The sequence below is a fragment of the Myxocyprinus asiaticus genome, chromosome 39 (assembly GCF_019703515.2).
Source record: "Myxocyprinus asiaticus isolate MX2 ecotype Aquarium Trade chromosome 39, UBuf_Myxa_2, whole genome shotgun sequence".
Classification (NCBI taxonomy): domain Eukaryota; kingdom Metazoa; phylum Chordata; class Actinopteri; order Cypriniformes; family Catostomidae; genus Myxocyprinus; species Myxocyprinus asiaticus.
Genome location: NC_059382.1, coordinates 28,108,067 through 28,123,335, shown reverse-complemented (window position 1 = coordinate 28,123,335; position 15,269 = coordinate 28,108,067). Strand labels below are relative to the sequence as shown.

The window sequence follows — 15,269 nt, the reverse complement described above, 5'->3', positions numbered from 1 at the left end:
GCTGTGGATTGAGCTTAACTTGTATTGAACCCGGAACATTCCTTTAAGTGGATTGGGAATAGTTGTCTCTAAAGGTGTAATTTAATTTCCTAAGCTGTCTATTTCCTTGTTTGACGATGATGTCATATTCTCAGCTTTTATGTGACAAGCATCCCAGCATCAAAGGTTTAAAACATAGGCAATTACTTTCCTTTGTGAAAATGTCATCAAAGTGCTCTAAAGACCTGCCATAACAGGTTTCCTGCCTACACCATGGCAACCACAGTCAAGCCGGTCTCCATGAAGACCTGTGTCAACTTGTCATGCTTTACTTACTCCTGGCAGTCAGCCTTGGAGACAGGGAGTGATTTGGAAACAAGTGTTGTAAGAAAGAGGTAAGAAAGACATAATAGAGAAATTTTCCGGGAATTTTCAGTTTTGTTGGCTTGGCACACCTCATCACTTCTTCATTTTAGAAGGGAAGCATTCTGTACTTTTTCAGTTAACGACTAACAACTAAACAAAAATTCCTAATTTTTTAAGAGTGAAATGATAACAGGCTTATATGATATGGCTCATTTTTAATTGCACAAAAAAACTCAAGATCTATATGTTAAAAACAGTATATTACTATAAACATTAAATTATAAAAATTTGATAATAATTTAAATGAATAATTATTAAATTATGTAACGCATGCACACACACAAATGCATATAAAATTATGTAACAATAAATAATAGTTATCAATGATAAGCATTAAAGGTATAGTTCACCCAAAAATGAAAGTTCTCTCATCATTTACTCACCCTCATGCCATCCCAGATGTGTATGACTTCCTTTCTTCAGCAGAACACAAACTAAGATTTTTAGAAAAATATCTCAACTCTATAGGTCCATACAATGCAAATGAATCAAATTATATAAATATAAACCTATATTTTATAATGTTTATAATGTGTTTCATGTGGTACGCTGATTGTGTGGGTGTGTGTAGCTAACTGAAAATGAGGATATGACTGTACAAACCTGTGTGCTGTTGACCAACACCATTCCCTTTGCATTATTTTAGGTCTTTCTTTACCTGAGGACAGGGTTTCTAGGTTGTAACTTTTGTGTAGTTGATGACACACTTGTACACACATTCTCGGCACCAAAAAATACACTGCGTACACAATTATTAGGCAAATTATATTCCTCAGGAATATAATTTTATTGTTGAACAAACACAATGCTCTCAGTCAATTCAAAATGGTATTGAACCTCAAACCTGAATGTTTAACAAAAGAAAAGTGAGTTTGGTCTTTCTCAGGGGAATATATATATATATGTGTGTGCACAATTATTAGGCAACTATTAGTGTGCACAATTATTAGGCAACTAAATTAAAAAAAAAAAAAATTCTCCCAACTCAATTGTTTATTCTACATTTTTAGAGTAGGTGCAACAAATAAGTAACACAAAATGACAATTAAATAACATTTTGACCTTTCAAAAATATTCAGTGACCAATATAGCCACCCTTCTTTTCAATAACTGCCATGAGCCTTCCATCCATGGAGTCTGTCAGTTTCTTGATCTATTCACGATCAACTTTCGCTGAAGCAGCAACCACAGCCTCCCAAATGCTGTTCAAAGAGGTGTATTGTCTTCCCTCACTGTAAATCTCACATTTGAGAAGGGCCCACAAGTTCTCAATAGGATTTAAGTCAGGTGAGGAAGGGGCCCAAGTCATTATTTGGGCATCTTTGAGGCCCTTGCTGGCTAGCCAAGCAGTGGAGTACTTGGATGCATGTGATGGAGCATTGTCCTGCATAAAGATCATGGCCTTCTTGAATGCTGAGGACTTCTTCCTGTACCACTGCTTGAAGAAAGTACTTTCCAGAAATTGGCAGTAGGTTTGACTTGGTTTCAGTCCATCTGAGTTTCAGTCCATCTTCAACTCAAAAAGGTCCAACTACCTCATCCTTAATGATAGCAGTCCATACCAGTACCCCTCCTCCATCTTGCTGGCACCTGACTGGAAGTGGTGCCCTTTGTCCATTAGTGATCCAGCCATGGGCACATCCATCTGGTCCATCTAGAGTCACTCTCATTTCATCTGTCCATAAAACCTTTGAAAAATCTGTCTTCATGTATTTCTTTGCCCAATCTTGATGCTTCAACTTGTGAATATATTCAGTGGTGGTCATGTTTGAGCCTTCTTGACCTTGGCCATGTCTCTGAGCACTTGGCACCTTGTACTTCTAGACACTCCAGGTAGGTTGCAGTTCTGGAATATGGTAGCATTGGAGGATAATGGGTTCCTGGTAGCTTCACGTTTAATTCTTCTCAAGTCTTCTGCAGTTAATTTGTGCTTCTTTTCAATGCGTTTTTTGCGCCCCAGTTGACTATTCGCAACAAAACGTTTGATTGTCCGGTGGTCACGCCTCAATGGTTTAGCTATTTCAAGAGTGTTTCATCTGTCTGAAAGGCATTTTACAATTTTTTTATTTTTCAGTGTCAGTTAAATCTCTTTTTTGGCCCATTTTACCTGAGGTAATGAAGCTGCCTAATAAATATGCACACCTTGATATAAGGTGTTAGTCACTTTCACCACACCCTCACTCATTACACAAATACATACCACCTGAAAATGATTGAATCCAATAAGCATTCAAGTTTATATGGTTTGGAGTTGGAAAATGTGCATGAAAATAATAAGATCAGAATACTCACTTGCCTAAAAACACATACACACTTTTAGTTCCCTGAACGCTGACTTTGCAATTTAGCGCTTCTGATTGATGTGGGTTTTTGAGTGGCTTCTAGGGGACGTGTTAGACGTCCATTTTTATTTGTTTTTCGCCTCTTTTTTTTTCCTTCACTCTGCACAACCACGGCTGAGTGGGAAATGACCGGTTTGTGGTTTTTCAGCTTCTCTGCCATCAACTTGTTTGGTTTTCATGGCTCTGGTCAGAAGATGTCTGAAATAAAGGTTGTGGAATTGCAGGCCTGTAGTTAACTCTTGCCCTCAGAATGTCATCAGTGGTGGTGAAATCATTGAGAATCGGGATATGTAACCTTTAATTTGCGCTCAAATGTATCTTGTTTTTAATCAGTACCATGTTTATATAGCTCTCTCTCTCTCTGTCTTCTGTCTGTGTGTGTCTCAGGCTCAAGTGGCATTTTTGCAGGGTGAGAGGAAAGGTCAGGAGAACATGAAGCAGGATCTGGTGAGGCGAATCAAGATGCTGGAATATGCACTGAAACAGGAGAGGTGAGCGCACGTGCACACACACACAAGCGTCTTTTTTTGAAAGATAATATGAAAGATTATGCTACCCTGAAGCACTTTTTTTTCTCTCGTAATGAATTGGAAACAAAAAAACAATTGGAGAATTGGAGTTTTGTGGCTTTTTAATTTATTAAATGTTTGTACACAAATAAAATGCTTTCTGGATTTTTGAGTAATGTTTTCCAGGCTGCAATCTGAAGCTTGGCTTATTTAAGCCTATGCTGCCAGTCTCTTCATTGTGAGATCTGAGGACATTTGCAAGCAGTTGCTATGATGTTAATCGTTTATATCCTGGTGTTTCTTTTTTTTATTTTTTTTTTTATTTTTTATCTCAGGGCCAAACATCAGAAGCTAAAAAGCAGCACTGACCAGAGTCCTGGAGAGAAGAAACCAGAGACAGAGGCTGAAACAAGTAACAACCTGCAAATAAACCATTATACACACTGTATTATATCTGTGAAATCTGATCCATATTTACCAAAACATATTAGTCATGCCTTGCTTAATGCAGGGTTCTCATGGAAAACCTGGACATATCAGGGAATTTTAAAATTCTTGAAAAGTCTGGAAGTTTTTCCCCTTTTCTCCCCAATTTGGCATGCCAAATTCCCCAATGCTCACTAGGTCCTTGTGGTGGCAAAGTTGCTCACCTCAATCCGGGTGACAGAGGACAAATCTCTGTTGCCTCCACTTCTGAGACAGTCAGCCTGCATATCTTATCATGTGGCTTGCTGGGCGCGTTTCCGCAGAGACTCCGCGCGTATGGAGGCTTGCACTATTGCCCGCGTTCTACACGCACAACTTACCATGCACCCAATCAAGAGCAAGAACCACTATATCGCGACCACAAGGAGGAAAACCCATGTGACTCTACCCTCCCTAGCAACCGGGCCAATTTGGTTGCTTAGGAGGCCTAGCTGGATTCACTCAGCACACCCTGGATTCGAACTCGCGACTACCAGTGGTGGTAGTCAGCGTCATTGCTCGCTGAGCTACCCAGGCCCCCGACAAGTCTGGATATTAATAAGATGTTTTTACATCATTGAAATTATGTTATATAAATATAACATTTTGTACTTAAACTCCAATCTAAAATATTTCATTGGCTAGAAAAAGAGAGCCACAGTCTGGTTCCAAAATAACATAAATTCTCTCCAAAGGCGAATTTATTTTTAAGGGTGGGCTCTAATTTCGTGATCGCGGTAAGCGCAGTGCTACACGCAAAGACCGTGCTCTGCGTTATATCCCATTTTTGTGAGAGCGCTCATTCTAAGCGCAATTTTTGTGCCAGCGCAAAGTGCAAGTGGCCATGGGTGGGAGGGTTTGCGCTATCTTTGGGTGTATGCGCGCAAACTGTGGGTGTAAGTGGCACAAAGCACAATATCCTATTTTCCTGAGAAATAGGTCATTGCGCTAAGATGTTTGAGAACCACATCTTCTCTCGACGCAAAGTATAAACTCAGCTTCTGCATTTGCAGTTTGGAGATTTTACCAGCAGATGATATTAAGAGCTTATCAATCACTTTTTAAAATAGCCATGCTTTGTGTGTAAGTAGATCAAAATGATTAATAATTATAACAAGTTTATTTTCTATAGCACCTTTCCAGAGCTCAAGGACACTGTACAGATATTAAACTTACAACATTATATAGAGAAACATATAACAAATATATATTATATATACAAAACAATAAACAATAGGAGAGCAGCAAAGCATGTTTCAAGTGTTCCGTAACACCATCAAGGCCGCAGACGAAAAAGGCCGATAAATAAAGAACACATACATCGCAGTCCGGAGGGAGGAGAAAACACAAACATCCTTGGTAGTATTTCACTGCTAAACACCATAGCGCTGAAATGATGGCAGACAAAACAAGATAGAGTTCAAACAAGGACTTTATCACGCAAAAGAACGTAAGATATTCTATTCTTCTAATGCATTTCAGACAGTTCATTTACACTACCAATTTCTTATATATGTGTTGTCTTCATTTATATCGACGTTGCTTGACAGGGAATGGATTATATTATAGGACTGTGACAGTGCTATAACTGAAGAAGAACCTCAGAAAAAATTGTACTTGACCAAAACCTTTCATGCTTTACATGCACGATTTCACCTAACCACTTGTGCCTAGACTTAACGCATGATTTCGCGAAAATTTCAAAACATCATGGCCATGCCCACTGACTTTGCGCTTATGATGTATCGCATAGCGCTGTGCTTGGGGCATAGGGCCCGGTAACTTATAAACGTATAAAAACAGACCTACCGTGAGCCCCAAGGTTATTAATTGGTGGTATATGCTTCTGCTAAATCCATCAGTCTGCATATTTCACCTTCATTTAAAAAAAAAAAAAAAATGTAAAACTTTTTATTAGAGCTGTTCAGGTTTTAGTCTAAAAGGCCTAGAAGAAAATAAGCATTTTCAAGCCATAGGTTCTCTCAGGAGTTTACTATGGGTTTTTATAATGGCAGTTTTGGATTTATGAGTAAAATAATGTCTGTGGTAAGCATTACTTGAAGATACTTGGGCGTTTTGTTTTACAATAAATATTACAAACAATCATACACAAAACATGAATTTTGAAGCCACCGTGTTTTAAAAAAAAGTATATTGCTAGAGAAGGACTTCAGTAGTTTACTATTTCGTCAGGCACGTTCACTCACATGCTTGGGGTACAACCCCAATTACGAAAAAGTTGGGACAGTATGAAAAAAGGAGTGATTTGTAAATAATATTTACCCTTTAATATATTGAAAGCACTACAACTAAACATTATATGATGTTTTACCTTGTGAATTTTATAGTTTTTTTTAAAATGTACAGTAAGTTTAAATCGGATGATTGCAACATGCTCCAAAAAAGTTGAGACAGGGGCAATTTAAGACTAATAACATTTTGACGAGTTGAAATAACAAGGCGATGTGAAACAGGAGATGTTAAACAGGTGAGGCAATCATGTCATAGTGTATAGGGAGCCTCCAAAAACAGCCTAGTCCTTCAAGAGCAAGGATCATTTGAGACTTGTCAATTTGCGAACAATTAACAACCCATTCGAAAATCTAGAGGGAACCCGTGACGAATTTGCCTTCTTGGTTCACCTATAAATTGATGTCATGGCTGAATAGCTCTATTGAGGAATCCCTGTTTAAGAACTACACTACCCATGAATCCTGAAGAGAAGGATTCACCAATCGGAGAACTGCGGCCAACAAAGCGCGCCAAAAGAGCTCTGCAGCAACCGCACATTTCCATAACGCAATTGAGTCGGTCTCCCTACGCTCTCAAACTATGCATATATATTTTTATATTTCTGAATATTTTGTATACTTATGAACAACTTTGTTTCTAAGTTTATATATATTTTGTAATTGTTTTTTAATTCAATTACGTAATTCGCAATGCTTACTAAGATTGTAGTTCATGCCCTCATTAAAAGACGTTAAGAGTGACTTTTTGTGTTGTTTTGGACTTAGTTTTCAGTTGCAGATGCTATTGTAAAAATTCACTATTCACAATCAGCCATGATTAATTTAATCCATGAGTGAAAGGAGTCAAACTACAGGGTGGTTACTGAGATTAAGCAAGTATTATTTGACTGGTCATGTAATTCTAACATGGCAGCCCCCATAAGGGGACCCTCTCCATGTAGCATAAAACAGCTTTTATATGGTAACTGATATGACTGATGTCTTCATCTCTTGTGAGTTTATACATGTATTTCAAAATTACACTTAATTTCTTTAGGAGTATATCTTTTTTAATGAGGAAAAAATTACTGAGTGCACCTTTCAAATACTTTGTTTGCTTCAAATCAAAGTTTGTAATGGAGACATTTTCCATGGAGCTGGTTGGTTTGATTCATGGGTTAGAACTCTTTTATGAAGGAATTTATGAAATCCCTATGGAAAATGTTTTATGTTAAAATACTTCCGGAGCCAAGACAGTTGAAAAAGTAGGCGCTGTTGCACTCTATTGCTCTTAATGAGTCTAAACTTTATAAAAAAAATTCCATCAATTGCGAAATACTGGAAAAGTCATGGAAATTCATTGGTCAAAAGGTGTGGGAACCCTGTTTATGAGAACAAGTGCTGCATCTCGTGTATTAGCTATATGTTTTCTGTAGGTTTAGTGACATCATTCTTTGTTTCTTACAGTACCCAATGGACCTGCAGATTCAGACTCTGAGCCAACCAATCAGATGCCTTGGAAAGAAGGGCGTCAATTATTGCGCAAGTCAGCATGCTTTTTTTAGTCTTTAATCCTGCCTGCAAACTCAAATTTACTTATTAAAATAAGCTAACCCTGTGCACATGTGTGTACATGAGCAGGTACCTGGAAGAGGTGGGTTACTCTGACACCATCCTGGACATGCGCTCCAAACGTGTTCGTTCCCTGCTGGGTCGCAACAGTCCAGAGGCTAATGGACATCCTCCCAGTGAACCGCCTGCAGAACCAGAACCACCCCGCAGTGGAGGAGAATCACTACTAGTACGCCAGATAGAAGAGCAGATTAAACGGTTAGAAAAACACAGACATGATTGTCAGTCTAAATAAGGCCCAGTATACAAATGTAGTGTTCTTTATGAATTGAGAAACCTCTTAAAACAATTTGACAAACTCCAAAATACAGTTTTACTTGAAGGAAGAATCTGTATTCAAATGCCAGCTGAATTTGTGTGATTTGGTTTCATTTCTGTCTTATACTCTGTTTTGAATGTGTTTTTCAGGCGTGCTGGGAAAGAGAGTTCTAAAGAACGGATGGGCAGCTCTGTGCTAGATAAAATTCCTTTCCTCCGTGGCTGTGAGGACGATGATGAGGATGACAGTGATGAAGAGGAAGACTTCCAGGGTATGACTACAGACTGCATCGACGGACACCGCAAAAACAAGAAGTCCAAGGGCAAGGTCAGTGTGTTTATATACAGATAAGGCCCTCATGCACAGATCCTGTTTTGTTGCCAACAACATACATTTTTGTATGTAATTTCTGTAACTTTCTAAGTTGGCCATGGCCATCACATAACCCTCTCAACTTTTCAGAGTAATGGATCATTAATAAATGTTAATTAGGCATTTATGGTTCTCACTTTATATTTGGTCATGAAAATACTTAGTGGGCTTTATTACAACCTTTATTAAGCATTGTCTTAATAGTAAACCATTATAAACACATAAAGTAAGATTTAATATGTCCAATTCATTGCATATGTCAATGTTTAAATATTTTCTTTATTAATTTTGGATTTACGCCTTGTTAATTTTCTCAAACACTTCTTCACCATATGTTTGCATCAACTGAAATATATTAGAGATGGTTAACAAGATAAAAAAAACAGTATTAAACTGCTTATATTTATATTTTATTGTTATATATACATATATATATACACACACACACACACAGTGTATATACAGTATATATGTATATTAGGGATGTGCCCCAAGCCGAATACCTTATTCGGAAAGGCACGAATAATGACTTCAAAACGAATAACAGATTCATCCAAATAATATACAAAATATTCGTATGACTGATTATCCAAGAGGCACAAGGATAAAGCAACATTTTAAATAAATATATAAAAAATTACAAAGAATTGATGAATTGTGTGGCAGCAGTGTAATGTCTAAAATCATGCAGATATGCGTCAGGAGTTTCAGTTAATGTTCACATCAACCATCAGAATGGGGAAAACAAATATGATCTCAGTGATTTCGATTGTGGCATGATTATTGGTGCCATACGGCTGATTTGAGTATTTCTGTAACTGCTGATCTCCTGGGATTTTCACGCACAACAGTCTCTAGAGTGTAAAGAGAAGCAAGGAAAGCATCCAGCGAGCAGCAGTTCTGTGGATGAAAACAGCTTGTTAATGACAGAGGTCAGAGGAGAATGGCCAGACTGGTGCAAACTGACAGGAAGGTGACAGTAACCCAAATAACCACAGGTTACAACAGTGCTATGTAGAAAAGCATTTCTGAAAATGCAGCACATTGAACATTGAGGTGGATGGGTTACAGCTGCAGAAGACCCCTCCGGGTACCACTAATGTTAGCTAAGAACAGGGAACTGAGGCTGCAGTGGGCACAGGCTCACCAAAACTGGACAATAGATGATTGGAAAAACTTTGCCTGGTCTGACGAATCTCGATTTCTGCTGTGACATGCAGATGGTAGGCCCAGTGCAGCCTCAGCTCTCTGTTCTTGACTGACAGAAGTGGAACCCAACGTGGTCTTCTGTTGTTGTAGCCCATTCGCCTCAAGGTTTAACATGTGCATTCTGAGATGCTATTCTGCTCACCACAATTGTACAGAGGGGTTATCTCAGTTACCGTAGCCTTTCTGTCAGCTCAAACCAGTCTGGGTATTCTCTGTTGATCTCTGCCATAAACAAGGTGTTTTTCGTCAACAAAACTGCCGCTCGCTGGTTGTTTTTTGTTTTTCACAACATTCAGAGTAAATTCTAGAGAAAATCCCAGATCATCAGTTACAGAAATGCTCAAACCAGCCCATCTGGCACCAACAATCATGCCACGGTCGAAATCACTGAGATCACATTTTTTCCCCATTCTGATGGTTGATGTGAACATTAACTGGAGCTCCTGACCCATATCTGCATGATTTTATACATTATCTAATCAGCCAATCATGTGGCAGCAGTGTAATCGCATGAATAAATAGATGTACAGGTGTACCTAATAAAGTGGCCTGTGAGTGTATATGTTATTGTTTGCTACAGAAAATATAAATGAATAACATACTACGTGTATATACTCTATTAATGTATTAACAATGTAGGAATGACGATTTATGTCTGAATTAACAATGAACTAATGCTTAAATATAATATACCACGTAGTTATTATAGTGTTACTGTTTTAGAAAAGCGTGATTTATTATTGCCTGAGCTGGCTCGGCCATAGAGCTGCATGCAAAATACAATTTGAAATTTAAAAAGTGAACAGCTTTTTGTCACAATGCAGAGCTACTGTCACGCTATTGAAAATTATGTTCAGTTTACTGATGTTGTTGTCCGTATGCATGCAGATAGGTGTAGAGCCAATGACCACAGATCTTGACCCTGAGGATGATGACGATGAAGATGATTCTGAGGACGCTCTGGGCGAGTTTGATTTCTTGGCCTCGGGAGTGGAGGGAGAAGGGGCAGGAGAGGCCCGTATCTCTGGAGATGGACGGGAACTGGGTATGGAGGGCCTTATGGCACAAATGGTTCTTTTTAAACTTAATAAATGTGCACTCATTTTATTTGTTTGTGATGTTGTCCCATATGGCAGTTATCATCGACTTACACTGACATCTAGTAGTGTGGATGCAGCATGATGCAAAAGCGTTTGAAGAAATGCGTTATTTGCAGTCAGCCGGGAAAGTGTCTAATAACAGATTTATTGTGACAAAGTGAGCAGAATTTGGTTGGTCATGTGAAATAATCTTATGTGAGTGTACAGTACATCATTTTAAAGGGGTCATGACATGAGGAATCACATTTCCCTTGATCTTTTCACATATAAGAGGTCATTGTACTAGAAAAACATACTGTAAGTTTCAGAACTCAAAACTTCCTCTTCACTGCGAAAAGAGCATTTGTTGAAATCCAGCTGCCAAAAAAGACTCGTTCTCTACTTCCTCAACGCTGTGATGTCACACTGTGGTAGACATTTGCATCTGACCGCCTCCACAACACATCAACGCCTACTTTACCTTATCACTTCTGTAGCCCCACCCAGTAGCGGTGAGCAGTGAGATGGCAATGAGAGAGCAGGTCAAGCAAGAGTAGAGAGCCAATCATAGCGGTGGGCGTTTACTGTCAGTTCTTAATGGAGAAGTAGCACCAAAACCGAGTGTTTTAGACAGAGGGTCAGAATGAGGGTGGAAAATTTTTATAGTTTTTTGTGCAACAACTTTACTAATACTAAAAGTGAACCTCAAGGAACATATTAAAATATATATATAAAAAAAAGGCATGTCATGACACCTTTAAACATATTTTTTTAAAATGCTATTAATTCATTTGTGAAAAAGCTTTTTTAATGAGTAATACATTTTGTGCACCATTAAATTAAAGGGATAGTTCACCCCAAAATTCTAATTCTCTCATCATTTACTCAGCCTCATGCCATCGCAGATGTGTATGACTTTCTTTTTTCTACAAAACACAAAGAATATTTCAGCTCTGTAGGTCCATACAATGCAAGTGAATGGTGGCCAGAACTTTGAAGGCCCAAAATGCAGCATAAAAGTAATCCATAAGTACCAGTATTTAAATCCATGTCTTCAGAAGCAATATAATAGGTGTGGGTGAAAAACAGATCAATATTTAAGTCCTTTTTTACTCTAAATCTCCACTTTAACTTTCACTTTCACATTCAGCCACATACTGGTCGGGGCTGGTCAAAGGTGGAGATTAGTAAAGGGCTTAAGTATTGTTATGTTTCTCACCCGCACCTATCATATTGTTACAGAACATCTGGATTTAACCACTGGAGTCGTACGGACTACTTTTATTTTTCCTTTACGTGATTTTTGCCAGGGTTCGTACAAGGTGCTTAAAATACTTGTATTTAGCTTTTTTAATTTAAGACCTTGAAGACCTTGAGAATAGTCTTTTTTTTTTTTTACCAAGAGGTGATTAAAATGCTTGAATTGTAAAAACAACAACTTTATATATGTTGCAGAAATAATTAAATAACTTGAATGTGTTTATTTATTTTTGGAAAACCACGGATACAATCCTGTTACAGAAAGACACCACTGCTAAAGACAAACACCACATCCCCCATCTCCCGCTTCTCGCTCTCACAGACAGACACTGTTTATGTCATGAATCATATAATAAAGAATTTATTTGATGAATATGTTATTGCATACCTCTTTGTGTTTGTTGTATGCTTCTCATTCAGATGCGGTTCCCCAAAAAATATCGGTTCCGTTAACAGTTCTCAAACGGGCATTCTTCCGCTGGTGCGGACGGAATACACATGAGGAAATTCACTAAGTATGAATTGCACCTGGTAAATGTGCTATTAATTAGCACGTGCTCTCTGTGCTGGTTTAGCGCCCCATTCCCTAAAGGAATTATGCAGATCAGGCAACAGCGCAAATGCACCCACAAAATCTATGCTGAACGCAAATTGCACACGCAATTCTGATCCTGCAGGCTATACAGCGGAGGACGCAGCTGACCACATTGAAATGACACACTGTGCCAGGACTGAACAACATTAATCCACTATTGTGATACAGACACATCATCTCTTTAACATGCCGAAAGTGTGCTCAACTGCACTGCACATCTGAATACATGACAGGTTATAACGCTCGTTTCCATCATTTAATCATTATTTGATGAATTACTGCTGAAATAATCGTTAATAAATGTACACAAACATCTCTTTTAAACTAAATTTGGTTTACCGCCTTGTTTCATTTGGCTGTAATAGCGAGATGTAAATTGCACCGTGCAATTTTTCTGAATGAAGCGCAAGTTACAATGAGCCTAATTTACATAGAAAGGAGGCATGTTTGCATGGAAAGGAATGCCTATGGCTTCATTTAAATATTGAAGACGCAGTGCAATTTCAGCACTGATTGCGGGTGATTAGTGAATAAGAGTACCACACGCAAAAGTGCCACAACTGTTTAGTGAATTCCCCCCACAGTGTTTCTGGAAGCGCTATTCAGCTTTGTGCGCCATTGCTGAATTTACATCAAGAAACATGCAGAAAGCTCATTATACACACTATACAGTGCAGTGCGTTGAATGTTCATTGAGTTAAGTTTTTATCTTAATTTCACCTGAATAAATATAATATGTATTTTTTATTTTAAATTAACAAATGAAGAATTAGTTTGATGAATGACATCACTTGCATAGTCCTTGAAAACAAATAAAAATGTGCTTGAAAAGTCAGTGAAAGTCCTTGAGTTTCACTTTATAGTATCTGTACGAACCCCGTTTTTGGTCCTTTTGAGTTCTGGTCACCATTCACTTGCATTGTATGGACCTACAGAGCTGAGATATTCTTCTAAAAATCATAATTTGTGTTCTGCAGTAGAAAGAAAGTCATACACATCTGGGATGGCATGAGGGTGAGTAAATGATGAGAGAATTTTCATTTTTGGGTATACTATTCCTTTAAGAATTTAGTAAATTTTGATGGTGATAAGTATTACTATGCAAGTTCTCTCTCATCGTGTTTTTTGTCAGTGGATGTGAGAGTTTCCCTTTATCATCATGCTGTGACCACTCATTGTTTACTTTTAACTTGCTTTAGTTTGAAACTTCCTGTCGATAAAATCTCTTGACAGGGTTGCCGTTTGGTTCTAACGTCACTACGTGCTTGTCTGTTTCCCTGACATTTTCTCAACCTCTTCCAAACTTGAAATCAGAGCACAGGGTGAATGACATGCAGCGGCCGATTTTGAGATCTGTCGGCTGATTTCTTTACTCCTCTCACTTCCTCTGCTCAGGTTCAGAGAACCGCCGGAACAAATTGCAGGGCATTATGTCGGATTATCCCCCCAAACCCACTCCACCGCCTTCTATCCCAGGCCAGGCGCGCTCCAGTGAGGGTAATATCCTCTAAATGCATGGCTGTAACCCAATCTGAGCCCTTTTTATTATGAAAGATCACACAGAACTTAGCACTGAGAGCTGTTTTATGACAACTGTCTTGCTCAGTGGAAAACTTTGAAGTGTGAGAGTGCTCATCTAAGATAATAGTGTACTTCTGTCCTCATATGCCCTATGTTATTGTATATCTGTGCTAAATATACCAATTTCAGTGTGATTGATAGAGCAGAGTAATTGCTCTAGTGTCTAGTTGTTGTTCTAATAGTGTGTATATCTGTACTCTAGGGGGCGCTCTAGGCTTCTCATCTGATGTCTTCATACTAGATGCAGTCGGAGGAGGGGATATGAACCTCGGAGAGCTGGCTGACCTTACTGTTGCCAATGACAATGACCTCACCATTGACGTTAGTGTTATAAGTACTGGTAGTCTTTCCTGCCCAACTACTGTTTGAGAGTTTGTTTGTACATTAGAAATGTGTGCTTTAGCTATCATATTACTTTTACTCTTTCTGCAGTATATAGTATGTATACAGTGCATAATTGTGTGAATTTTTTGTATGCATTGAATTCTTGGATGATCTGTTACATTTGTCAAAATGTGTAGTATTTAGTAGACCACACTGTGCTGGGCACTACTAATTTTACTCCTTTTGTTCCTCTCTTCTCAGTTGCAGGAGAGTCGAGAGGAGTTCAAGAAGACGTGGAACCCTCGCTTCACACTGCGAAGCCACTTCGACGCCATCCGAGCATTGACCTTTCACCCCAGTCAGGCCGTACTGCTGTCCGCTTCTGAGGACGGGACGCTCAAGCTGTGGAACCTCAACAAGGCCATGCACTCCAAAAAGTACGAGCCACATTCCAAGTGTTCTTCTTTCTTCCAGAACCAGAAAAAAACACAGAAACAATACTGAAAAGATCTATATTGGATTGTGTTCCCATTATGTCTTTATCATTGTGTTTGTGTAGGTGTGTTGCGAAAGTATACTTAGAAATATTGGTGCATGAATTATTCACCAAGTTCTCTTTCTTGCCTTGTTAATGTGGACCCCTGTCTGGTTTCTGCTGTTTCAGAAATGCAGCGCTGGACGTTGAGCCCATTTATACATTCAGAGCACACAAGTGAGTGGGACTAGTTTGTTTTGAGGTCCAATTGAAAATGAAATAATAAGCTTGTAGTTTATTCGCTCATTAAATATATTAAAGGTATAGTTCACCCAAAAATGAAAATTCTCTCATCATTTACTCACCCTTATGCCATCCCAGATGTGTATGACTTTCTTTCTTCAGCAGAACACAAATTAAGATTTTTAGAGAGTATCTCAGCTCTGTAGGTCCATATAATGCAAGTGAATGGTGATCAGACCTTTGTAGCTCCAAAAATCACATAAAGGAAACATAAAAGTAATCCATACG

General features: G+C 38.5%; 1 protein-coding gene across 2 annotated transcripts in view; it reads left to right on the top strand.

Annotated features, from left to right (window-relative positions):
* LOC127429546 (striatin-4-like) overlaps positions 1-15,269 on the top strand; it is a 45,396-nt gene that overhangs the window by 10,682 nt on the left and 19,445 nt on the right. For both annotated transcript variants that reach the window (XR_007895305.1, XM_051678658.1), the window contains exons 2-11: positions 3,135-3,238; positions 3,592-3,668; positions 7,420-7,498; positions 7,594-7,782; positions 7,993-8,170; positions 10,313-10,469; positions 13,754-13,855; positions 14,142-14,260; positions 14,525-14,700; positions 14,928-14,975. Coding sequence is in view for 1 of the 2 variants with exons in the window: in XM_051678658.1 (XP_051534618.1) it covers positions 3,135-3,238; positions 3,592-3,668; positions 7,420-7,498; positions 7,594-7,782; positions 7,993-8,170; positions 10,313-10,469; positions 13,754-13,855; positions 14,142-14,260; positions 14,525-14,700; positions 14,928-14,975 (1,229 nt within the window). In the remaining variant the exon portion in view is untranslated. The remainder of the gene's footprint in view (positions 1-3,134; positions 3,239-3,591; positions 3,669-7,419; positions 7,499-7,593; positions 7,783-7,992; positions 8,171-10,312; positions 10,470-13,753; positions 13,856-14,141; positions 14,261-14,524; positions 14,701-14,927; positions 14,976-15,269) is intronic.